This window comes from Struthio camelus, chromosome 8, assembly GCF_040807025.1.
Source record: "Struthio camelus isolate bStrCam1 chromosome 8, bStrCam1.hap1, whole genome shotgun sequence".
Lineage (NCBI taxonomy): Eukaryota > Metazoa > Chordata > Aves > Struthioniformes > Struthionidae > Struthio > Struthio camelus.
Genome location: NC_090949.1, coordinates 36,604,425 through 36,629,598, shown reverse-complemented (window position 1 = coordinate 36,629,598; position 25,174 = coordinate 36,604,425). Strand labels below are relative to the sequence as shown.

Genomic DNA, 25,174 nt, shown 5'->3' with positions numbered 1-25,174 from the left:
TCTATTTTAAAGTAAACGCAGATCCACACACTAAGCCAGATAGTGAGAAGCTGTTTTGCCCTTTGGTACAAAAGATTGAAACAGTGGTTGTATGTTATGAAGTACTTGCTTTAAAAACACAATATTTCATACTGTCTTGCTGGGAGACAATGATATATGACAAACATATCATGATGAGACAATGATATGCAAAGGGAAATTATATCACGAGATTATGAAAATGCCCTCTAACAGAAAAACATGACAATCATGGGTCTGCGTTATTATATACTTTTAACTTGTTCATTCAACTTTTTTAATTTCTTCTACATCTATTGTTATTGAATAGATCCATGATCTTATTTCATAATATTTTTTAAACTGCATTTTGTGAATTAACATCGATTTAAGTCTAATTCATTCTAACTTATTTTATCCAACCATAAAAAATAAACCCATTTCTCAAATATACCTTGAGGCTTTTTGGAGTGAATATATTACAAAGTGAGTACTCTATCAGATATTGTTAGTGCTTAATATTATATGAATCCTAAACAATACAAATACGCTTGGAATATAACAGAGCAACCTGTCAGAAAATATTTCTATTCTACAGAGCAAAATTCTGACAATTTTTATTTAGTTTTATGTAGAGTCTTACTTTCCAAAATTTGAATAAATGAAATTTTAACCCAAAGACCATAGAATATTCTCAGAAAAAAACTTCACTGCTTTCTAATATGCACCTTTAATTCACAAAAGGGTGACCAGTGAAAAACACTAACATAGAACTTGTTATAAAATATTCTTTCATCTAAAAGAACAACTGACAAGCACAAGACAAATGGTAATAATCGTCTACTACAAGCATGCAGCGTAATGCAATCGTGAGCGCATACAGCAGTGCAAGAGCCTCCTTTAGGGATATAGGGATACACAGCAAAAATAACAAAGCTTGACATTTAGAGATTTAATTTTTTTCCTTATGGAAGCAATTTGGAAGAACAGTAGTGCAGATTTTCATTGTTCCTTTCTTGCAAAGCAGGGCAAAGCCTCAGATCTTGGTGATTTAGGGAAGTATTTTTGTTGCAGGCAGAGAATGAAAGAGAACATCCTGACGTCTATGGAGGTGATAGCTTAACACTACTGTAATGCAGAAAACAAAATGGCAATTGACTGTATATCTAAGATTTAGAGATACTGCCAAGAGATACTTCCAGAGAAGACTATTTCAAAACCATGTTTGTTAAGAGGTGTGGGCTTCTCATTACATCAACTTCTCCTTTCAGAGTACATCTTCTAGTGTTACCTTCTCCAATCACGCACCATCTTTTCTCTTTTGTCCCTTCTTTGTTACTAGTCAAACAATGTAATCACCTGTGTTTCATTGCCAGTATGATGGCAAAGAGATCTCTTGAAATGGGATAATATGTCCTCCTCTATTTTTTGTAATGTTTAAGCATATGTTTATCTCTGTTTTGTACATACCAGTTAAATGACATTGGGTTGTTGGTTTTTTTTTTTTTTTTTTTTTTTGGGGGGGGGGGGGGGAGTTGGTCAGGACATCATTGAGCATTTGTTACCAGCTGTCTTTGAAAGTTAAAATAGATAACATATTAGTAGCTAAGGTTCAGAAATGCACAGCATTTGCAGCTGCCATCAACTCCATCTGGAATTGAAAGAGCTCAGTATCAAATAAAAGGGCTGCCCTGTAATAATTCATGAATACAGGGCGTAACCTCATTATGGATATCTTTACTGAATGTGTATATTGTTTTAGTCTAATAGCAAGCTCTTGACAAAATAAGCAGCAAGCCAAACAATGGCTCCAGGCAGCCCAAGCTCCAAACACTGGAGGGACAATGCAATAGCCCTCTGCTTTGGCCTTCTACCTCTGACCTCCCATGAGCTCAGCAGCATAGTTTGTTAAGGGAATCCACACCTGACAATATAGACCTTGACTAGATTTAAAAGAACATATTACCAAAAAGGAAGAGACAGCTACAGGAAATAACTATTCACATCTCAGAAGCTGAGGGTGACTGAGGCTTGCTGTCATTAATTTATAGTGATCATAGTTAAGAGATGTATATAATCACTACCTGTTTTGAAAGCTCTTTCCTCCTTAAGCCAACCACTACAGAAACACTCTAGTAGCGCAGAATGCTGCCCATTTACTCTGTTAACCACTAGCAAACTCAGTGCATCTCCAGAGTGCTGTAGTCCACCATGTCTGACATGCAGCCTAGGCAATGGGATAACTGGCAGCTCTGCATCCAACTGGGAAACGTGTTTTTTCCAGCCACAGTACTCTGTGGGCCCACATCCCCCCAAAAAACACAACTCGGGAAACTGAAACGCTTCAACTATCCTGGCGTAGCCAGTCTTGAACAAGATGGGTAAAGTGTGAGTAAGTAAGTAGATACACTTAACTGGGCACTAGGTGATTAAACTTTGTATTAGCACATCTAAATTCATAAGGGAATAAACTCTGCCTCACTATACTCATTCAGGACTACTGTACTAAACTCCCTACACTCTCACCCTAAGGCTCCAAGAAAGAAGCTACGATGCTGGGATTATCAATGGTGCCAGCAGCTTTGCGGGAAAACAGGGTGGAAGAGCTAGAGCCAGCCTAGTCTTCTTCCCTTCCTGGGGTATATGCCCTTGCTGAAGTCACTAGTGGGCTCTGTGCAAGAAAACTGTCAAAATATCACAGATTATTGTTCCCACAGTCCTGCCAGAGCAAAACTGCAGAAGTGCTCCTCTAATGCACCAGCTTAGACTGGGATAAGGACAGAGCCAAATACGTGATCACAAAGTAAGTTACCTCAGTAGCAACAACAGGGGAAGGCACCAGGGCTGACGAGGCACTGCGTTCAGGTCACCCCAGCCTTGTTTCATGGCTTGGACATAGCGCAAACACTGCTTCCTAGGCACCCCATACCAGAAAGGACACACAATAACGGTGCTAAAAACTCTGTAGTTGTGACAGCCCTCTGGAAATCAAGCCCTTGTATACACTGTGAAAGTGCTCATCATAATAGCTGAATACTTAAAAAAATGAGTTTCCCTAGAATTATTTGCCTCATCCTGTTATACAAATATTCTGATTTCCTGCCCATGTAACTTTCTTGAGAAGGGACAGAATAAGGCAAACGGGCTGAAAACCTCTTAAATGAGCACTCACATGTTAATGTACAGGAAGTACACACCTGGCTGATCACATATTTGTGTCTGCATTCCTACAGTGGGACTCCCAATCACTCAGCCATTAACAGAAACCATGCAAATCTCATAGAGTGCCATGCCATTTATCCTTCAAGAGAGGTGTCTCCATCTGTGGTGCATAAGAACAGCTTGATTTTATGACAGAGAGGAAATACTGCTCTAACTCAGTCTACTCATATTGATGGTCATTATGCTGCTGTTTCTGTTCCTCTGAAAGCGGCAGTATGAACAGACTGATAGAAATCTGAACACATTTCCAGGTTGTGAGGTAAGGGAATCCCATAGAATAGTATACGGCCAGATGAGTAAAGTCTACTAAACTGAGGTTATCTGAAGCTGTTATAAGAGATGCAAATGTAGGCAGATATGTAAATCAGAAAAATTATGTAACTTACTTTGTGTTTTTAGCATATTCGTAGGAAAACACTGGTATTCTGAATATATCTACACTACTGGGCAGAGTAGGAACTCCAAATACTAGAATAAATACCTGAGGATAACAACAGCACTGAGCCACCAAAAGAGGATGCTTGCATAAGGCTCTCCAGCATACCTTCTCAACAACATGTATCTATATGTCTTAAGCAAATACTTCTGCCAGAGTACATTACCCAAGCCTCCTTCACTTAAAATCAAATGATATTGCTCTGCAAATCAACGGGAACTTGACTTTTCAAGATAAAATTCCAGTTTTTGAAGATGTGACGGTTGGTAGAGCTAGGAAAAGAAGTTTTTCATGCTGTGAGCACGCTTATTTTCTCAGAAGTTTTGCAATCTGCATGAATTGCATCAGAATCTGGATCTACCTGATTTTACCTTCTTAGTTAGGTAAATTAGTCCCCACCCTGCTTTCTTGAACATTCAAACACTAAGTGTCTGCATACATGTTTGCAAGTCATCGGGGAAGATGTGCTCAACTCTCTCAAAAAGAAAGGACTTGAAAGGTCAAGACTTGAAAGGTCTCAAGAAAGGTCTTGAAAGCCATCGTTGAAAGTTGACTAAGCTATCCCTCACCTGGTTCCCGTTTACAGAACCTGGTGAGGGATTCTGGTTTACAGAAGCTCACACTTTTGAAAAGTAGACAGCTGTATTACAAGCCATCTGGAGGTTGGCACTCCGTTCACAATTCTGTATTCACAATCAGTTGCAGATGTAAGGACTCTGGAAGTAGTAACTAACTACCACTAGGTCCTCACCTGAGAGAAAAGTCTTCCTCAAAAGCCTGAATATGAAGGCAGCATTTCAGAGGTGATGGTTAGATTTGGAAGGCTAAGAAAAACTCTCGATGAGTTCTTCAAAGCCTTACCTCTTTCAACTGCTTTGGTCTTCGTTAATCCCAGCAGCTGGCTTTCATATCAGTAACCACCTATGGGCATTCTGACACGCTAGAGACAAACAGGGATTGTACCAAGTGGGACTGATGCAGTGACTGATCTAAACACTGCTTCCAATAGCATGAGCCCACTGTCCAACTCTTCTTCCTCTCCCATTCTCACTGCCTTTGCTCTCTGTGTTCCTCATCAGCCTCTTCTCGAGTTTCCTCATGCCATATTTGACTCAGTTTTTCATTCTTTCCCCATCCCTCTCAGAAAAATACAAAATAAACCCCACAAATGAGGGAGGAAAAAAAAAACGCCATTAACCTGTCCATTTTAGCAACGCTTTTCCCTCCATCTTGTTTTTCTTCTATACTTAAAAAAGAAAAACACTGTAGCATACAGCATCCAATAAAACAGAAATTCAATCTTACCTGGATGATTAGGACTATAATAAAAATCCATTTTAAATAATAACATAGTCTGACTTAGAATAACATTCCAAAGAACATAAAGAGAGATCTGAAAATACATTTGAACCTACCAGGACTAAATGTCTTCTGGTGCTGAGTTTCTTTAGCCCTCGTTTCCGTGGCACGAGCTCCAAGAAAGTAATGGACTCGCTAGAAATTCAGATCCTGCAATTACCTCAGTAATAATGAATCCAATAAAATGGAAGAGCTAATTTTGCACTATTATTATGAAAGGAAACTTTTCCTCTAACCTAATGAAGTTGTCCATCATTATGCAATTACTACCTGCCTATGTACAATGTCAGCAGGGTTCATTAAAGTTTTCTGAAATGAAGCAGCAGCACAAGATGCTTCTCCAGTTTACACAGAGAGCTCTTTACATGGCTTTTCATGTGCTGAAGAGAAAAGGCAAGGAGTAAATATTCTTTTACAAACTGTATTCAGCACATTTCAAGAGCATACAGTAAATACTGCAAGACCATGGTAGAACCTAAATGCCAATATCATAAAAGCAGACCACAGTAAAACCTAAACGGTAATATCATAAAAGGAGGCAATTGGTTAAAGTTATTTTGTGGTTCTTGCATGGGCTTTGACAACCTGTATCAGTGTAAAAACTGTCCCTAAGCCAGGAGGAAAATGAATTGATTTCTATTTTCTTTTACCAATTAAAAAAAAGATGAATTTCTCCATATGCCGCTTTTCAGAAGGTATGCTTCCGAATGGTACAATTTTTTGCTTCTCCATTCCAATATCTATTCAGCTATGTCAGAAATCAGAAAACAGCAAGCCAAGAAGTTACTGTAAAGACTTTATTACCAAGACAAATTTGCTGTGGAATGCAATTATTCAGCACCTGCATACGTACATACTGCAGGTACCTACTTACATGTAGGTATATCTAGGTACCTATGTATACTTGCTGCACATTTTTAATTAGAATAAAAATTCCCTTTGCTGGGGTCTGCATCACAATGTATCATATACTATATGCAATTGTGCAACAAGAAATCATCTTCCTAGCAATAACTGAAATATATAAGGCTGGACACATGGAGCTACTGGAAGTGCAACAAAACCTCTTTTCTCAGCATGAGTTCAGATTGATTCAGGACAAATTGATAAAACGGTTCACATTGAATTCCATAAACTTCCATGCAGTTGTTTTGCCTTGATAATATTAAAATCTATTGTGGAGAAAGCTGCAATAAATTGCTCTTTCATGACAAAATACAACTTGCTGCCTTAGAGAAAAAGCAGAAGGCCATTATACACAGTTACACTGAGCCTTCAAAGGTAAGTTCAGCTCTAGTGAATGCAGGCATCCTAATCCTACCCACAAAAGCTCTCCTCTGCTAGTCCCAACAGGTTCTGGCCAGTAGCAAAGACGACAGCTTCCTCTCGTAGCAGATTATTATGGCAACAAAAAATCCACGTCCTTAGTGCTTTCTTTGCCAATGACAGCAAAGCCAGCTGGCTGCTACAGAGAAGGAAGCTGCTGAGACTCAGAGGATGGTGGATACTTCTGGCAGCAGAATGGGTCACCCCAGCCTCAGCTGCTGAAACCCCCCCTTATCCTACCAATGTGCAGAGGCAGGAAGCCCAGCTCTTCCTCTCTGGCCATCCACCTCAACTTTACCATTCTTGCTTCATTTTCCCAACTGGTAGGGCCTGATGTCTGAAGTAATAAAAGTCTGTCTGCACCACTGAGGAGTTCTGAAGCAAATTTTCCCTACTCTGATGTGGTTTGTAATGTCAAATACCTTGAATGGTAAATCCTGGGTCCCTCAGCACTGCCTTCTCCTCCCGCCTTTATCTCTTTCCTCCCTGCTTACCTCATTTCATGGTGAACTTGAGTCTGCGTACTCTTGTCAGCCTCCTTATTTTAAGTTCTTCTCACATTTTTGGGAATGAATTTTACTGGAAAAAGTCACAAACCATAGCAATCTGGGTGAAATCTGACTGGCTGCTATTTAAACTCACCATCTTAGTGGCAGGGAACATCTCGAACTTGAGTAGGAGGAAGGCATATATTTATCATGAGATTATTAGTACACCAATCAACTGTTTTGTCCCACACAAAAAAGTTATTTTTTTTAACCATAAAACGAAATCAGGTAACAAGTTGCTGTTTTTCCACAATCCTGGTCCTGTACCATTACTTAAAATCTGCTCTGCCCTGGAGCACTACTTATTTTTAGCGGTCAGAGAAGAAAGAAACCTGAGAAAGTTGAAATTGGTTTTGAAATTTGTTTTTCTTTCAGCACTTCCCAGAGGCAAAGAGCTTTATCTGAAAGAAGAGATTCAATCTATGCATGTATTTTTTGGAAAACAAAATCATATTTCATACTAATAATTTTGTATGGGTAGCTAGGACAATATTTTAGCTAAAAACATTATCAGCTGTTCTTGCACCAGCCTTCTTATTTTATTTTAGCATTATAGTGGTGTGTTACCAGCTCAGTACATAAAAAAAAAATGATAGACATTTGTGTAATCAGCTATAGCTTTATCTTGTGCTAAGACAGAAACTCACACATGTCAAGCAAAGCTGTCTATTGCAAAGCACCGTGTCTTCTGTGGGGTCAGGCAATATAGTGGAAAAGACAAGAAGTGAATTGTGAGATATAATGAACAACATGGATCCAAACACTTTCACCCTCGAGAACAAACCCCAACTCTTGGTAAAAATCACAGCATCCCACGAGCAGAGTTTGATTACTTATTCACATTTCATCTCATACGCATTCATTCATCCCTCCACTATGCAATTCAGCTTGACTGCAATCTTCCCATGGTTACTTCTTGATTCTACTCGCTTCTCTCTACTTCTCCAAACCTTCTATGTTTGCAAATCTGCCTAGCACAGGATCAGCACAGCATTTTCTGTGACACTAATTCACCTCTGCCAAGATCCTCATCCATGTTTTAACTTAAACCAAATTTTGACTCGGCAAAACTCTTGCACTACGATCATTACAGAATGAGCTACAGACCTATCAATCTACCCCCAAACTGTCATTGCGCATCAAACAAACATGCCATCACTGCGGAATCAATGTGAAGCTATCATATATGATAATTTAAGGTAACACAAGTAAAGTACAGAGAATCATTTAGGAGACGTATCTGTGGTGATTCAGAAACAAAAAAAAAGCTGAAATAAAGAACAAGAAAGGGAGAACGTATAGATCTGCAGGGAAGCTAACCTACACTGCATAAATTATGTGGCAGACATTTGTGCATTATCAGTCTGTACTGGCAACCAACTCATACGCTGAAGAAAAACTGTTCTTATGGGAGATATATCACACAAATATAAATCTGTAGATGCTATCACAATGGTTAGTTTCACAGTGTTATACAGAGACGAATTTCAACACAGCTTTCAACAAAGCTAATTTCAACAGTAAAACTTCCTTAAGAAACCATGCTAGCATAGGAAATATTGACTTAATAGTTTAAGCTTATGACTGAGAGTCAGAGGTCATTCTGCAAGTGTCTCAAACTATCACTGCAGTAAATCACGTAACCTCTCTAAATCTATATTCCTCATATTAGCACACTCAAAACATTAAAAATTTATTCTGGACTCATATCCCTAGAGTTGGAACAAGCTTTTTAAAGGAACCCATTGTATCTGCCTTATAGCTAAAATTTCAGGCTTAGCTAAGGATGTTTCATGAGAGATCAAAAAATCTTTACTTTAGGAAGGGTCATATATTGATACAAAGCATCATTATCTATGAATCTACAGACAGCTGTAATTTCAAAAATGTACTTTTTACATCGAGTCCCATTCTTCCATTTGATGAAGGAGGAGGTACCTGAGCAGCAGTATATACATACCTAAACCTGTTCATTTCTGCGAGAACAGATCCACTCTCTCTCTGAGGAATGGCTGAGCCCATCAAAATCAAGCCATCATTAATATCATAATCCCTTGCACTTTCCTTGAATCTTTAATAGCTTGAAAACATTTTAAAATCACGTTAAAAGTTTGTTTTCCCACATAAGGGGTTGGGAGATGAAAGAGGTTTCCCCTTTCTATCCTCTGCTGTCATAGATAGGGTTTATAGACATACATACATCTATATATATATGTGTGTGTGTATATGTATATATACACACATATATACAGCCAGAACAAATTTAAAGATTACACTGCTGGTCTGGTTTTTGTTGTTTGCACTTATTTTTGTTGTTTAGAGAGTTCTTCCCTCCTCACCTTCACAGTCTCTGGAACCTTTCATTTTGTTCAGTTGCCTGTGTTCAGCACCTTTTCTTAGGAGAAACGGGAGAATGTATAAGGAATGGAAGGTTCCCTACTTTTTCTCTTTTTTCCTTCTTTTTTCATACTTTTATCTATCACTTCAGTTCGTTTCTCCTAAGAGTTTCAGTAGAAAACTTAGCAACATAGGGTGTCCAAGTATCAGTCCCAGTTAGAGAAATTAGTGACTACAGAAAGCAAGAGAATCCTCTCATTTCTCCAAGACAAAGAAGAAAAGCCTGAAATCATGTCAACATCCAGTGAAAAACACAAACAGGTCAGTCAATGGAAGCAAAGATAAGCATGCTATTCAATCCAGAAACCAAGGAAATACATCATGCTATGCATAGAGCAAAGCAGAAACCATGCTTCCAAAATCATATTATACTGTTCTTTCAGGAGACAGGTTATACTGAGAGACACTAGCTTTGTCTCAAAAGCAAAAATCAATTCCTAATTCAGACCTGTCAAATCTCCTCTGCAAATGTCCTCTGCAAAGGATTCGTACAGTTGAGGCATCTTCCACTCTCCTGCAGTTAGATCTGTACCTCATTCCTGTGACACGCTGTGCTGTGGCCTCTATCGCACTGCCTAGCACAGGCATCTGAGGAGGCTGCTCAGGAGACCTCAGCAGAGGATGCACTGGCACATGGGGACCTGGGGACCCAGAGCAGGGGAGAAGCCACTTCACTGCAGTTGGATGTGGCAGAGCTTGGTGCTCAACGGGGATTGTCACCAAGGATGAGCTCCCCCGGGAACTTCGCTCCACTGGCAACAGTTCTCACCCTCTGCTCTCATGCTACTTGTACATCCTACCATAGCATGGCCAAACAGAGAGAGTCATGGATCTTATAAATGCTCACTATCCTCAGCAATTACAAGTACACAGGCAGTCTCTAAAATCTGAAATTTCCTGAAGTACTATTTCCATGTTGGCTGCCACTAGGTAAGTCTTTACTATTTGGTTCTACATGCACAATGATTAAAAAACAAAACAAAACATGGTATCTTTTGATGGCTTTGACATGCCTACAGTACACTGTGCAACTTCAAGTAATTAAATAGATCAATTGTTGTTCACGAGGCTTGGAAAAAGCTCAAATGCTACCACTCTGACTGGATTGTGCTATTTAAATTACTAAATTCCAGCACTGAAAATTATTTTGTAATGAAAACAGATCGTGTTTTCAAAAAATTAAGGCTAGCGTATGATGTACATCTTACAGAACATTTTAAAAAGCAAATCTGCATTTCTATTTCAATCCTTTTGAAAGATAACCAAAAGAAGAAATTAGAGCAAGATTTCCTAGTACGCCATTCCTGTTCGATACTGTGTTTTCTTTATACATTGAATAACAAGCATAAAGAAAAAACAGGCTTAAAGTCACTAAAACTATGAAATCTAAATGAAAAACAACTTGGAAAAAAACCCCAAAAAACTTAAGCTACGAAGAGACAGCAAAAAACACCATATCCTAGAAATCGCTTCATTAAAATGCTAGTGCTCATCACACAACACAACTGATGACTGACTATACAGTAAGAAACAGAGGAAGTGACCTACGTTGTAGAAATGCTATTAAAAACTGTTTATAAACTTGAGGATAAATATTTAAATAAAACTGTATTATAAGCAGTAGAATGCACTAGAGAGTATTGACTTCCTTTCAGAAGACACAGAGAACCTTGCCAGACTTTGTTGAGTCAGACCTTGCTTTGTGTGTAATCCCAATGATATTAACAGTGTTACTTTATGAGAATAAAATGGCAGACCTGTGGAAAACAAAAGCTACATTTTTTTAAAGCTTCTACTTTGACAGTTCTTGTGACAAACCCAGAATGCAGGCACACAGATGGTGAGTAGGGGACACACAAAGTCCTGTTTGGATGACACTGCACTGGCTAACACAGAAGAAAGCACTGTAGACCCAGCATACCTACTTGTCTTCTGCAGGTGCTTTTCTTTCTCCGTTGACTGCAGAGGAAACACTGCAGCTAGGCTGGACTGCATGCTCAACATTGAGATGGCTAATAACAGGCAACAATTCATGTCAACTAATGTCTGTGATTCTGTGATTAGACACAGCAACACCACCGATGACAAACTACTTAGGATTTTCAGATCAGGAAGGGATCATCACCTTCACAGATGTTTGAAAGCAACAGTGTTGACTATGGTCAGGTATTGTCATAAAAACTGGATCCTGAAGAAAAGAAAGATTCAGAGTACAGAAGTATTTGTATCATGGCCTTATTTTTTAAAAATTCTGAAAAATCCCTATGGATTTTTTTGTTCATTTTTGAGTCAGATCTGATGACTGGATATTGGAGAAGACTAGTGGTGACAGAGATTTTGTCAGCATAATCAGGAGAAAGAAACTGAAATTGTATGTAGCTGTAAAAAAAGAAAAATGCCTGGAGAAGGCAATTAAAGACAGAAGGAAAGAAGAGCAGAGGAAGACAGAGAAAACTGAAAATATAGGACATAGACGAGGGACCAGAACTGAAGATCTATGAAGCAGTAAGATTAGCAACAATGACACAGTTGGTGAAAGATCATAATTTACCATGACACTATGCCTCCAACTGAGGAAGTTTACTGTTTATGATGCTACGAAGGTTACATACTGTATGGTCTGCAACAGTATGGATTAATTCCCTTGTTTACTATTACCTTTACGGTTGCTATTTCCTGGACATTTACTTCTATGAGGTAATTCCTTTGCTATCCAGACGCTACTCCGTAGCTCAACACAAAAGCAGAACACCTTATATTTATGAAATTTTTGGGCAGTGTATGAAAACATCACTTATGTTGAACAACAAATTACTTACAACAAATATGCAAATTCAGGTATATAGCTGAAAGTATACTATTTACAACACACATGCAACACAGTTATACAGATATCCTAATGAAATGCTGTGTCACTTTTCAATAGTTTACGCTCCCATCATGTTTCATAACATGCCAAACCGAATTGAAAATGTCTCATTTGCTGCATGTTTGGACAGTGCTAGACCTGTACATGCACTCACACATTTTCAAAACCTTTCCTTGAAAGGATGACTTGCTTTATTTCTAAAATAATTTATATCTTACCTAAGTTTAAAACATGTATGTGCAGTTCATAACCACTTGGTTTTAAAAACTTACAAAATTGAAAAAGTATGATAAACTTCAATTAAAAATTAACCTAAAATAATCACCCCTCCTTCACAAGCTGATCCAAACAGAGATTATTGCATATATATCCATCATATTTAATCAAACAACACAGATACCCAGTGGTGAGTCTGAGCACATCCTGCTCTACTAATTCCCAACAGCACCGTCTTTTCACAGTACGCGTTTCTCAAAACATGCTAGTGAGGGTGAGATGAACAGCACCCCACTGCCTTAATGCTGAGAGATATGACAGATGTTCAAGGGAATTCATGTGCATAAACCTAAACACTACTGACTATAACCAACTAAAACGCTACATTACAGAGCACACTGAAGCTGTTATACCATGTATTCAGGTTGGGTAGTTATTCTTACTACTTGGATGTTAAAAGGCAAAAAGACTGCATGATTCTAGAATTACAATTTGACCTGAACACTGCTAAGTCACAAATGGATTTCAAATTGTATTAAAAAAAGAAATAATCATTTATCCCAGTTTTACTCAGTTCACTTCACTGGCACCAAAGTTGTCTGTGTTTTCTCCTCTTATTTTTCTTACTGATTAACAGCACGTAACAACCGTAAGAGCTACTAATCCACTCTAAGCGAGTACCAAAGATTTAGTAATTCACTTCAGAAGTAAATACAGCTTTGAAAATTGTCAGCATGACTCAAATAAACCATTTTAAAGTAACGCTCTATTTACGAAAGTAGCAGAAAATGATGGGTGTTTTAGATATCCCAAATCATCTGGCCCATGTAAATATAAATGGAATATCCTCATTTCCCTCTCTCTGATTCAATCTATGAAATGGGAAGGTGATTAATATGGCTATGTGTGAGCATGTTTTAAAAACAGTCATGTTATTAAAACTTTTTGGTCTTATTCTGATAGTCAACTAGCGCACATTTATAGAGTTTTGGGATTAAAAAGGTGGACTGTATAAGGCATAGACAGAGCAAATTCAGAAAATAAACCACTGTGATTTTCATAGATTTTCCTGAATTGTATCTTTTGATTATTGTTTACGACATGGCTTAACCAGTACAACTGACAGTCAGAGGCAGCTCATAATCAACTGTAATAGCATGCAAACTGACTATTTTGGGTTAGTAATTTGAAGGGAAGGAAAGAAAGGACTCTTAGCTAGAGTTTCCTTGTAAAAATGGCTGAAAGAGGGGACATTTATGGCCAGCAAAAACTGTCAAAAGCCACTCACAGTGAAGTTAAAGCCTCTTCCAGCATTTAACCCCAAGAGTACCCTGCCCAAATAGCCTGGTCTATGTTGTACTGTCATCTGCAATCAGAGCAGGGCGAGGGGGTAGAGGGAAACATATTTGGAAGGTTCTGAAATAAATTCACATAGCCTACCTACAACAACAATGTAACATCTGTGAAAGTTACTGGCTGCCTTCTTTATTCAACAGAGATTAACCGCAGTACAGATGAATAATGGGCTGTATTTATTCTGGAGAACAGAAGCTGAATGACAATTGTAGAGGCACTGCATTATACATACTTCGGCTGCCTTCTGCTCTATTCATTTAAGTCTTGCAGTGAGTATTGTGAATGAATCTCAGCTCATTCCCACTGCTAAAAAACACAGCTACATACACTCCGTTTTGTAAACCCGTACTGATATCAAGCAGATCTTACCATGTATGTGCCACTGTAAAGCGACGACGCTGACGAATGCTTTTATTCACGAGCAACTTTCTGAAAAAGCATGGAGAGTTCCTTGGCGAACTGCGAGGAGAAATTTTTGGAGACGTAGGTCTGTTCCCAGGCAGTTTGGGAAGCTCAAGTTCTAAATGCATTTGTTCTTTGAAAGTCCTTATGTAAATATCTGACTCAGGAGTAGCAAGTTCCCTAGAAGAATCTTTTGCTGTCATAGCTTAGCTGTTATGTTGGCTTTCACCATTCAGAAAGCATAACAAAAACACATCGCATAGACAGTGCTGCAGATTAAAAATGCTGATAAATCGGCAAAGCTTATCCCACTCATTCACAAGGCTGGGCTCCAAATGTAAAGGCTGCCTAAAGCAACAACAGCATAAAATCGAAGAACGATAAGCCAGCGCTGTCAGAAAACGCTTTATCAGCCCAGCTCTCCCTCTGAAAATGCGCCAAAGTGTTTTCTGTGTCAGTAGCCTCCTTGTGGATGTGGCTTGTCTGCAAGCTACACACTGACACTCACTGAATTCATTCAGCTGAACATACCAGCTCATGAAAAATTCATAAGAACTGTCTCCTGATCAATCCCTTTCATATAACATTTTGGCTTCAAATACCTGAACAACAGAAAAATACTGGATTTTCTGGTGTATACTCATAAAATCAAGGCATTCCCAAATATATTACAAAACAAGTAACCTGATTCATTCAGGCCCAGTATGTTTAATAAAAAGGTCTTCATTCAGAATTATTTGTTTTACCCATACTGCAGTAGCTCCACCCATGACATGCTTATTGGCTCAATATTATTTTGACAACTGGATTTTGTTCAGCTCCGTCTTGTGTTATGCATGTCTCAGAGTCTCATGCAATTTTAAAGAGCACTCGAACACGGTAACGTTTTTCCTGGGTATTGCAGAACACACCCCAGGCACATCCTGAGTGACCCTCAGGATCACAGCTCTGAATAGGAGCCGTGCTGGCACCGAAAGAGGTGTGCATGGCAGTCAGGGTGGGCCAGGAAGAAAAGGTCTATTAGAAAAAATAAACAGTGGCAGCAACAAATAATATTCCACAAGAATAAAGCGTGCAAGAATGTACATTCCACCGCTGAAGCAGAACACTGCCAAAGCGGTGTGCTTTGCTATACTGGGAGCCTATGCCTGGTCACAGGGCAAAATCATTGCCAGACACTGCATAACCAAAACCCAACAACAGCACTGCAGAGACTAACAGCGGATGCCTGAATAGAGGGAAGTGCAAAAGGGCAGGGGAACCTGGCACTGCCTTGAAAGGAAAATAGAAGTTAATTAAAGCAATAAACGTATTTTAAAAAAGGAGTTGTTTTGAGCACGGAACACCATGAACCATGAAGCTAACTTTTACGCCTGCAAGGCTAAAGAACTCAGGCAGGGAAGTTAAAGAAAAGATGAGACGACAATATTTAAACATAATATTACAGAGAGAGAATGGCTGCACATCTTTTTAACTGGTCAAAAGAAGGTGACCCTTTAAAGGTAAATACAGTAATTGTTTTAAAGCATGCAGAGGAGGAGAAAGGAAAGAGCATATCCAGCCAGACTAAGGTGGAAGCGTTCAGATCTATTTGTAAGAGGTCGATCGCATAGTTTTGGCACAAATTATGCCACAAATCACTATCACTCCCTACCTATTGCAATGTTCTTTTTACTCAGCAGAAAGACTACAGAGGAGTCACTAGACCTTCTTGCCTAACCTGCTGCTAGGCTATTCACCTTTCTCAACTATAAAAACAGGTAGAAAGATGGCCTGAGCCTAAACAGGAGACTGGAAGTTACGTTATCTGACACTTGAGGTTCACACAATAGTAGAACAGGAACATTTAATGCTTTAGGAATTATGATGTGTTAGATTGTGGGATCTGCTATTCTTCCTCTTGACTGCATTGACACCCAGCGAAAGACAAAAGGAAGCTCGAAAGACATGCTGAATGATTAATAAAATCCAAACAAACGCTTAGAACATGCAATTCCAAACAGAACAAAAGAGGAACTTTCCAACACACCAGAAGTAAATGGAGCTATCCAAGGGTTTTTGTGAGAATGCATCTGGTATTAGGAAAACAGTATTTCACACCTTTTCATAAAGCTATTAAAACGGTAAGGGGGGGGGGGGGGGAAAAAAGGAAACCCAGCTTTTTAGAGCTCTGTGCAACAAAAACATGGTGTACTACAGCATGCTCCTCATAGCGAGTATGCACCTTCCATCCCTGAACGCTGAGCTGTTTCAGAAGCACTGTCCCATTTAGGGAGTGCTTCTCACCATTTAGGGAGTGCTTCTCATTATTTAAGCACCATAAACTAGTAATGAGACACAAAGACAATCCCATGGGGCCTGCAGAAGATACTATGATAAGATATGCAAGGACTGTTGACTGAGTGAAGAAATACAAGAAAGGCTAAGCTAATAAGATGGGAAAGGGAGAGTGTGGGGAGAAGCAAGCCCTCACGCTCCCTTGTGGAAGTACAAAGAACAAAAAAAAAGACGCAAAGTGCCACCCACGGCTTTGGGGAGCCAGAATACTAGCATTTCTCAAAGTTGAGGTCTAGAGTACTAGTGGCTTGATCCACAACTGTAAAATATTTTGAGGGCTGACCATTAGCAGAAGATATTTCTTCTATTAAATATCTCCCAGATCTTGGTGGCAACAAGATCTAATGATTACCTGAATAAGGCTGTAGAACAGCTCGCTTTCTACCAATAGCTTTACGCTATCAATTTACAACGTTACATACACAGCGGACCCTGCAGCAAATGTCTACCTTGTCGCTACCAGTATCTAGTTCTAGAATTCGGTTGACAAAGGCATGCTGCAGATACAGTTGCAGTTTCTGGCTGAAGAAGCATGATAGTGAAGTCAAGAGATTTAAATCATATATTTGTATGCTGACCTAACACAAACTGAAATACTTCTCTATGAGAAAAGTGGTCTCCTCTTGGCCCTTTTCCCAAAGTCCAAGGGACATTGCAAACTGGTCAAAACTGCACACTGAAAACATATTGCTCAGTTATCTTACATCCAAAGCATGCCGAGTTGCTTCACCCTAGGATAAGTAAAGAGGGGAGAACAAGAATATCTCAAGAGGCTTGCACTAACTGGCATGAAAGCTTGGTATCAGAATAAACTCAGCAATAATTCTGAAAATGCTTTCTGCTACACCTGCTGAGGTTACAGTCGGCAACAGGAAACCATGACAGACAACACTCAGGGTAGCTAGAGAGGTTACCAGGTTCCAGGGCCAGTTTACTGAAGATATTCCTAACACGCAGACAAAAATGGTCAGCAGGAACCTCACTCTTGCCTGAGATGAGATATTAAAAAAACAACCAACCAACTAAACAAACAAACAAACAAACTGGAAGAGCTAGGAGAAAAAAAGAAACAGCTTAGAAGAAGATTAAGAAATGAAGGAAAATTTTCAGAGGTTTGAGTATACTTGGATGAGTTTCATACAAGCTTCCTAACTTACCAAACAGCCCAGGATAGCAGGAGGATATATTTCATTAGAATAACTGAAATAACTGATAGAGATGGAAAACAAAGACAACTTCTTCAAGCATACAACTCCTCATCAAAGGCTGAGCTTCATTATGTTGAGAGCAGGCACAATTGCTAAGCAACAAGAACTCTCACTTTTTGCTTACAGTAGCTCTAGTAGCTCTGTTATTTACCTGTTTCTAAGTCATAGTTGCCAGGATAAAATAAAACGCCAGGGAAGATGACAACTGAGGAATGTCCTGCACGTTTCAGTAGGAAAGGAAGAGTGGTTAGTTGACTCTCCGCAGCACCTTCTGTCAGTGGCAGGGTAATTGGATACTTCTTCTGTAAGGCACGCTTTGTAGAAGCACGTTTAGATGAAAACAGTTAGGAAGTTCCTCTCTGCTACTTAGGTAATTGTTCCATCCATACACATTAGCAAGGATGAATCAAGTTCACAGAAAGGAAAAAACTAAATATTTTAACAAGTGTTGGAAAACTGTATTTTCTTAACACAAAGTACTTGGCATCCCAAAAAGATAATGGCTAACCCGCCAACAAACTAATTGGAAAAATTATTTCAAGGGATTGCGGTTTTCTGGTACTTTTTTATTATTATTAAAGGAAGGAAACCTAGGGAAAAAATACTTTTAATGTAGGAGAGAGCCTCTTTTTCAGAAATATTAGATTTTAGAATTTGACATTTAAAAGTGAAAATAAAGATCTTTTCCAAGCTGTTAAACAATTTGAAAATTAAGAATATTATGTGTGGCAATCATTACAGAATATAAAATACAAGATCCTCCTTGCATATTTTTAATTTTTGTTCAAGCGATCTTCTTCCTAAATATATACACATAATATCTGCTTCTGGAGTAATAAAAAGAGTCAATTCCTTCATAGTTGTTAGTCCTGGAAGGACTTTGATGCTAAGGGAGCGAGGGCTGGATTCCAGTCCCCTCATGTATTGTCAGTGTTTGCTTAGGTTTGGCCAGGCATCCATGGACACGCAACTGGGAAGGCTGCTCAGGGCAGACGGCAGCTCTAGAACCCTTATCAATAGGGGAAAATGTACAAGAAGGGAAGGATCTAATTTGACTCTTAGAAGCCAGCCTGACTTTGCAAAGGCTTCCTTTAGAAACCGTATCTGAATGCATTTGATCTAAAAGCTATTGCGCCACCAACATTGTGGAATTCCATGGCATTGCCAGTATTTAACATCTGAATTTCTGCCAAAAGTGCAGGGCAGAAGACGGGCTGGGAGAGGATCTAAGGTGGACTTCCAGGAGAGAAAATCCAGAAGCCGATTAGCTCAGTCAGCTCAGAGAGAGATGAAAGGGCAATATCATCCTAAGGAGGTAGAGGCAATGAAATCATTTCCCTCTAAAATAGGTCAGCTAAATCATGAAAGAAAGGAGTTGAGAGGAGAGTAGGAGCGGTCATGAAGATTAGAAACTGGAATTAGAATTGGATCACTGCAGCAAGCGAAGGGTTTAGAGGAACACAGCAGTTGAGAAACACCCATGTTTATGACAGAAGAACAAGATCTGAAGGAAAAGAAAAACAAGGGAAAGGCAGAGCTATAAAATGCCTGCTGATTTTGTTCAAGAGAGAACTAAGACACCTAAGTAGAGAGAAGCAGAGGCAGCAAGAAGGTAGAAGAGAGTCAAGGATACGGAAATAGCCACTGGTACTAGAAAAAAACCTCAGTTAAAAAAGACTGCAGTAGAGGAGGGAATAAACCTGAAGTGGAAATGTCACAGGATTAACACGGAGGTGTTCTTCAGTTCAAGACCTGAGGCAGAGGATGCAATTTGCTGGGATGATCTGGCCCTGGGGATAAATAAGAAGAGCACAGGCAAGGGGGGACAGAGGCAAAGATGCAAGGGTGGAGGTAAGTGAATCAGCCAAAACAGGGGAAAATGCCTAGAAGGAAGAAACTTAGAAAAAAATCAAACAAATAAACAAAAAAAATGAATTGGAGGTTATGGAAAGACAAGTGACTTAGAAGAGAGGTGCCTAAGAATGGTGCTTCGATGTGAAAATAAAAGTCACTGTAGATGAAAAATGTAAGGATAGGGAAAGATGGCCAAGGCCTGAAGCCAGAACAATTGCTTGTAAAAAAAAAAAAGGGGGGGGGGGGTAGGCAACAGCGATGTGAAAAAGAAGAGCTGTATGTAGCACTGCTAAAACCTGAAAAAAGATGCCAAGAAAATAATAAAAAAGCTGTACAGCTAGTATTAGACATAAGGATGCGTGTGTGGATGTCTTTCTAGTGATGAAGTTAATACTCTAAACACTACAACAGAAGTGGAGAAAAAGGGAAAAGAAAAGTGAGGCATATCAGTTGAGGAGACTGACATAAGAGGAAAAGATGAAACATGTACTTCATGCTTTCCTTATTTCCTTTCTATCACGACCAAGATGCACACTATATCTCTTCTAGAACTAAGTGCTACTGATTACATTGGAGGCAGAAGCAGTATCAATTCATTCTACCCATTCTACTCCCAATTTTACTATTAGGTTCTTTTGGAAAAGTAGCAAACCTGACAGTAGCCTCTACTTAAACATATATTTATGACTGATGTATTTTTAAATCAACGTACCAAATTCCGATGCTTTAAAATAGTAATTAGGCCTGACTGATAAGAATTCAGCATTCTAACTCAAGATGCATGTGATTAGCTGCATCTTCCTACAATGTGGTAAAGGAAAGCCACGACACAGCATAGTAATCAAACTTCCAAAACACGCAGTACAAATCTAGTTCTTAACAATAATATAAATGTAACTGAAAAAAATATTATTTGGAAGCTGTGAAGAGATGCTGACGCAACAAACTCCCTCAACCTTTTCCCCCTTAATAATGTATTCTTTCCTAGCAGGCTGAGCAAAGCCCAGTGCAGGAAACATGTTTTGGGGCTCAGAAATGGGAAGTTTTTTCAAACTGTCTGTATCTTTCTTCATAAACCTCACACGCTCTCCTTCCCTTTGCTCAATTGCAACATCTGCTGTTTCACAAGCTACAACTTTTAAAAGACGGCCTCTGAATAGCTCCACGAAGGAAAATGTTTAATGACATGTTTGAGGGTTTTTCTTATATTTTCCTGAAAGATTCCAGAATTGATATGTTGAATGAGAGGCACAAATACATCACTAATTACTGGTTTGCAAGACAGGTTTCCCACCTTTAAGAGAAAAAAGATATTAATTACAATTCACTGCAATCTATATTATCATTAGAAGCTAAGGCTTCTATGTTTAATTTAATAGTTTAAAATTATGTAGTCTCTCTCTCTACTCCCACAGATTTAGGGGCCTCTGAAATTGTCTGAAGGGTAGACACTAGTACTTATTGCATAGGCCTCTGAGCGCTCTAAATGGCCACAGAAGACAGAACCATAGCACCTAGAAACACTTTGGTTTGCAATATAAGAGCTGAGCCCACTGCAAAAGAAAGAAGCAGCTGGAGAAAGATCCATCCTCCTTTATTTTAAAAAGTCTGGACACCAGCACAGAGAAAATTACCCACGTCTATGAGCTTACCAAAGGTTGAAGAGGACTTATCCTATCCAAAAGGCAGTCTTTTGAGCTCTTCCCATTTAATTACATCCGGTTGCTTTAGAACAGATTATTCCTGATTCACTATCTTGTATACCTTGTATATTAATTTTTGGTTTAGCACCCAGCAATTGGAGGCCTGTATATATGTTCTCATAAATTGTTAGGTCTTTCAAACACCTAGTACCTCTAACAAGATCAAGAAGATGCAGAATACTTTGTTCGGATTAATCACAGATAAGTGAACTCCATCGCTATGAAAGAAACCTTGAGAGTTCTGAATAGCTTCGATGTTCATGTTCACATGGAACTAGTCATCTAGGTGGTCAACTAGGTCATTATGCCATTGAGTAGAGCACTAGCTGCAGGTGTCCTTAGTCACAGAAAAATTATTTGCATTCAGAACATGAAGAAGTCAGAGAAGTAACAGTAAGCTTGATGCCTTTCATCCTGCCATTTAGTCCTAAAATGGATTTGGTACATTTTTTTCCCATGGTGAATCATGCCATAAAAAAACAGGGACACGATTTATTTGAGTTTCTTGCACTTTTTAATATTTAAACAATAAAAATAATTTCTTACGGTGCCATAGTGCCATTTTTTCCTTAAAGGTATCTATGTTGTTGTCTCCTGCTAACTACATTTGAGGAGATAAAATTATGTTTTAGAAACTCCTGGTGCATGTAGTTAAACGCAGTATTCATAACGGTAATTTCCTTGGCAACTTTAATGCTGCTTGATTTAGAATATTTATCAGAGAATTTTTAACAGCCTTCTGTATTATCCAGTGAGTAATCACAGATCAGAGCAATCTGTATTACTTAAAAGATTATTTTCTGATTACAGAGCTATAGATTAGTATTTTACAAGTGAATTCAACAAGCAAACTTATTCTTCATAGGTGAAAACCTCTCTGGTGACTCCAGAGACAAGAGAATCTAGGGTAAGAAAGTCTTGCAATTTTACAAGATATGGGAAGGCTTTATGCTACTTCGAAGACACAGTATTAAGGAATCTCTAAAAAGCTGTCTGCCTGGCCAGTTTACCTCTCACCACACTCTTAATTTATTCATTCGGTGGTGTGTCATCTAATTGCGATTAGCATTAGCTGCACCTGTCTCTTCCATGCACTTGCCTGTGACTAAGCACCTCATCTTGCGTGAGTCACTAACGTTCAACAGCCAATACCAGGCTTTTAGTCGCTGCTGTCCAGAGCTGCTTCTGCACCAGTGTCCAGAGGCAACTACTGGCACCATTACTGCTGGCCCCTGTCACTCGCTCGAATTCAGTCACAGATAACCTTATCAGTGCTTAAATATGAAATGAAAACAAATGTTAGTATCTGTAATTTTCATGTGAATAGAATGAAAATGATATAAGCATGAAAAAACCAATATTCTCACTGACATAGCAAGGTTCTCACTGATGAAAGATAATCATATGCAACCAATTAAAGCATCCCCTTCATCAGGTCATTTGTGCATTCAGCCATACATTCCACTGAAAAATTAGTTTGGTTTTACCTAGCAACTGTGAATTGCAAATTAAATAGAGGCCGGTCCATAAGATCTGACTTAAAAAAGGAGAATCTCCAGCAAGTACTAACAAGTAAGTTCGGAGAATTCAAGCGTGACCCTTTTACCTAGAATTTTGCTTGGAATTCTGCAGGACAGAAAGAACTAAATGAAGAATCCCAAGCTATTGCAATGTATGAATGAATGCATGGCAGGTGCCAGCACCTGCACTACATCTCCACTCACACAGGCAGCGCATCAAGTACAAAAATAAATCCATAGCCTTGAACAACTCCTCCTTCTCCTTTCAAAGAAAGGATTTAAATCATTTCCATGAGCAAACATATTTCTCTGTTTTTGGTCTCGCCTGTGATAACTGAGCATGAGCCGAGAACTTCACCACTAATCCGAATCCGCTTACAGTTTGCACCTTACTCTTTCACAGCCTTAGTTCTGCAGGAACTGATTGACAAAATATCATTCTAATTTCCATGCAGGTAATTTTATTTGCTTTGTGTTTCAGATCATCTGCATCTTACTAGCTCTCTCAAATTAAGTATTATCAGCTTCGTACAGTGTTCGTTTATTTGTAAATATTTTTCACTTAAAAATGTAAAAAAGGTAAAGTTCACAATGTGTATATAAATATGCTGATAATATGGTAATAAACTCACGGCCAAAACCTATAGGCCAGTATGTTACCAGTGCTAATAAGAACAGTGTGAAAGAGAGGAGGAGAAGTGTAAAAGATAGGCCTGTCCAAGTACAGAAAAAGTCGCACACTTTTCTTAAATGGAGAGACAGTGTTAACAAAATCAAACATAAAGCATTTCCCACTGTTAAAGAGAATAGGCAACACCCTTCTCTCAGAGCACATAGGTGTTTTTTCTTAAGCTGCAAGTGTACAGTGTCCAGTTGCAGGCAAACAGGTAACGTATCTCTCAGAGCAAAGATGGAGAGTGAGAGTGAGAATCTGCAGGAAGTGGTTAAGGCTACTAGCAGAGGCTAACAGGGTGCTCTAGGCCCTCTAACTCATTCAGATGAAGCTCTCAGTATCGCATGGGATTCTGTTCAAAGAACCCATGAGGAAATTGATGCAGAACTGTAAGTTTGAAAAGAATCCGGAAGGTCACCACTTAGTTACTGAAAACATGTACGAAAAGGTCTAAAGGCAGGTGGATGCCAACAACAAGTAATTTATCAAGACTAAGCAGTAGTTGAGGGAGTTAACTATTATGACAAACACAAAACTACCAAAAGGAACCATCCAGGGACACGTTTCCAATGTCCACATATAGAACAAATCAGGCAAGAGAATCTATGTTGACAGCACAAAGCCTGGAACAAAATAGGTATAAAACAGTGGATGCTGCCAGAAAAAAAAACATATACGTGCATTTGACGTTTGTCTATTCTAGAGAGTCATTTTCACTTCCCTGAGAAAACTTTACTTGCCAACATACCAAGTATACAGAGTATTATAGGTATCAAATTTACTTTTGTTAGACATGATATACCACACACAGTTATTTCAGATAAGGGGGAGTAAAGGACGCAATATAAGCAGTTCGTGTGTTCAGTATGCAGCAACTGGCATCCGTTATCCGCACATAGCTTAATGAAAAAGTACGTTGAAAAAGGAAAGTGCCTAAAAGGAAGATCAAATAATCGTTCTACAGCTGCCACTGTTAAATTACAGGGTGGTACCAACATGACAGGGAAATATTTTGTGCCACAGAAAATCAAGAAACACACATCCCTGATAACAGACGCTGAGATCACGGAACTGGGAAATTGGATAGAGGCTCAGTGCTCCCAGTACTTCCCAAAATGATACAGCAAACTTCCACAATTGGGGGAGATGCTAAAAAACACTGGTCATAAACAGAAATGCTATCATACAAGGATGCCCAGCAGCAGCTGGCTCCTCAGACAGATGCAGACTAGACAGCATGCAGCACAGCTCCGACTTCCAGCAGTGAAGGGCAGAGTCTACTGGTTTGCCCAGCATCTCAGTCTGGCAATAACCACAACCACTTAAGACAACTGCATCCAAGGACGAAGGGTTTAACACTGACAGAATGAATAGTTTTATTATGTCCTGACAACAGAAGCACTCATATCTCAAGGGACACTTGCCAATCAAAGGAACAGTTCAGAGCAGATCAGAGATAATTGAGTGTTGTTAGTAAACTGATTTAGTAGCTTGGTTACAAGCATTTAGAAACACAAGTTATAAATGGACTTTGTTGAGTTTTGGCTGGGAAAGGAGTGCATGGTATGTGGAACTACACTTTAAGCAATTTAGCTTCCCAGATACACGACATCCAGGAGGGGAGCTACTGAAGTGGTGATCTGTCAAGCAGACGCTGCATGATGCTAGAAAGCAGAGGGTCCTGTCAGCATCCCGACCCTGGAGACCCTGGCTATACCGCCTTGCAGAGCACAAGCTGGAGAGCAAACTGC

General features: G+C 39.1%; 1 protein-coding gene across 4 annotated transcripts in view; it reads right to left on the bottom strand.

Annotated features, from left to right (window-relative positions):
* PDE4B (phosphodiesterase 4B) overlaps positions 1–25,174 on the bottom strand; it is a 228,525-nt gene that overhangs the window by 166,961 nt on the left and 36,390 nt on the right. The window contains exon 1 of one of the 4 annotated variants that reach the window (XM_068953470.1): positions 14,096–14,524. The exons of the other annotated variants lie outside the window; for them this stretch is intronic. Coding sequence (XP_068809571.1) covers positions 14,096–14,331 — 236 coding nt within the window. The 5' untranslated portion in view covers positions 14,332–14,524. Of the gene's footprint in view, positions 1–14,095; positions 14,525–25,174 lie in introns of those variants that run through there. 4 annotated transcript variants of the gene reach the window in all.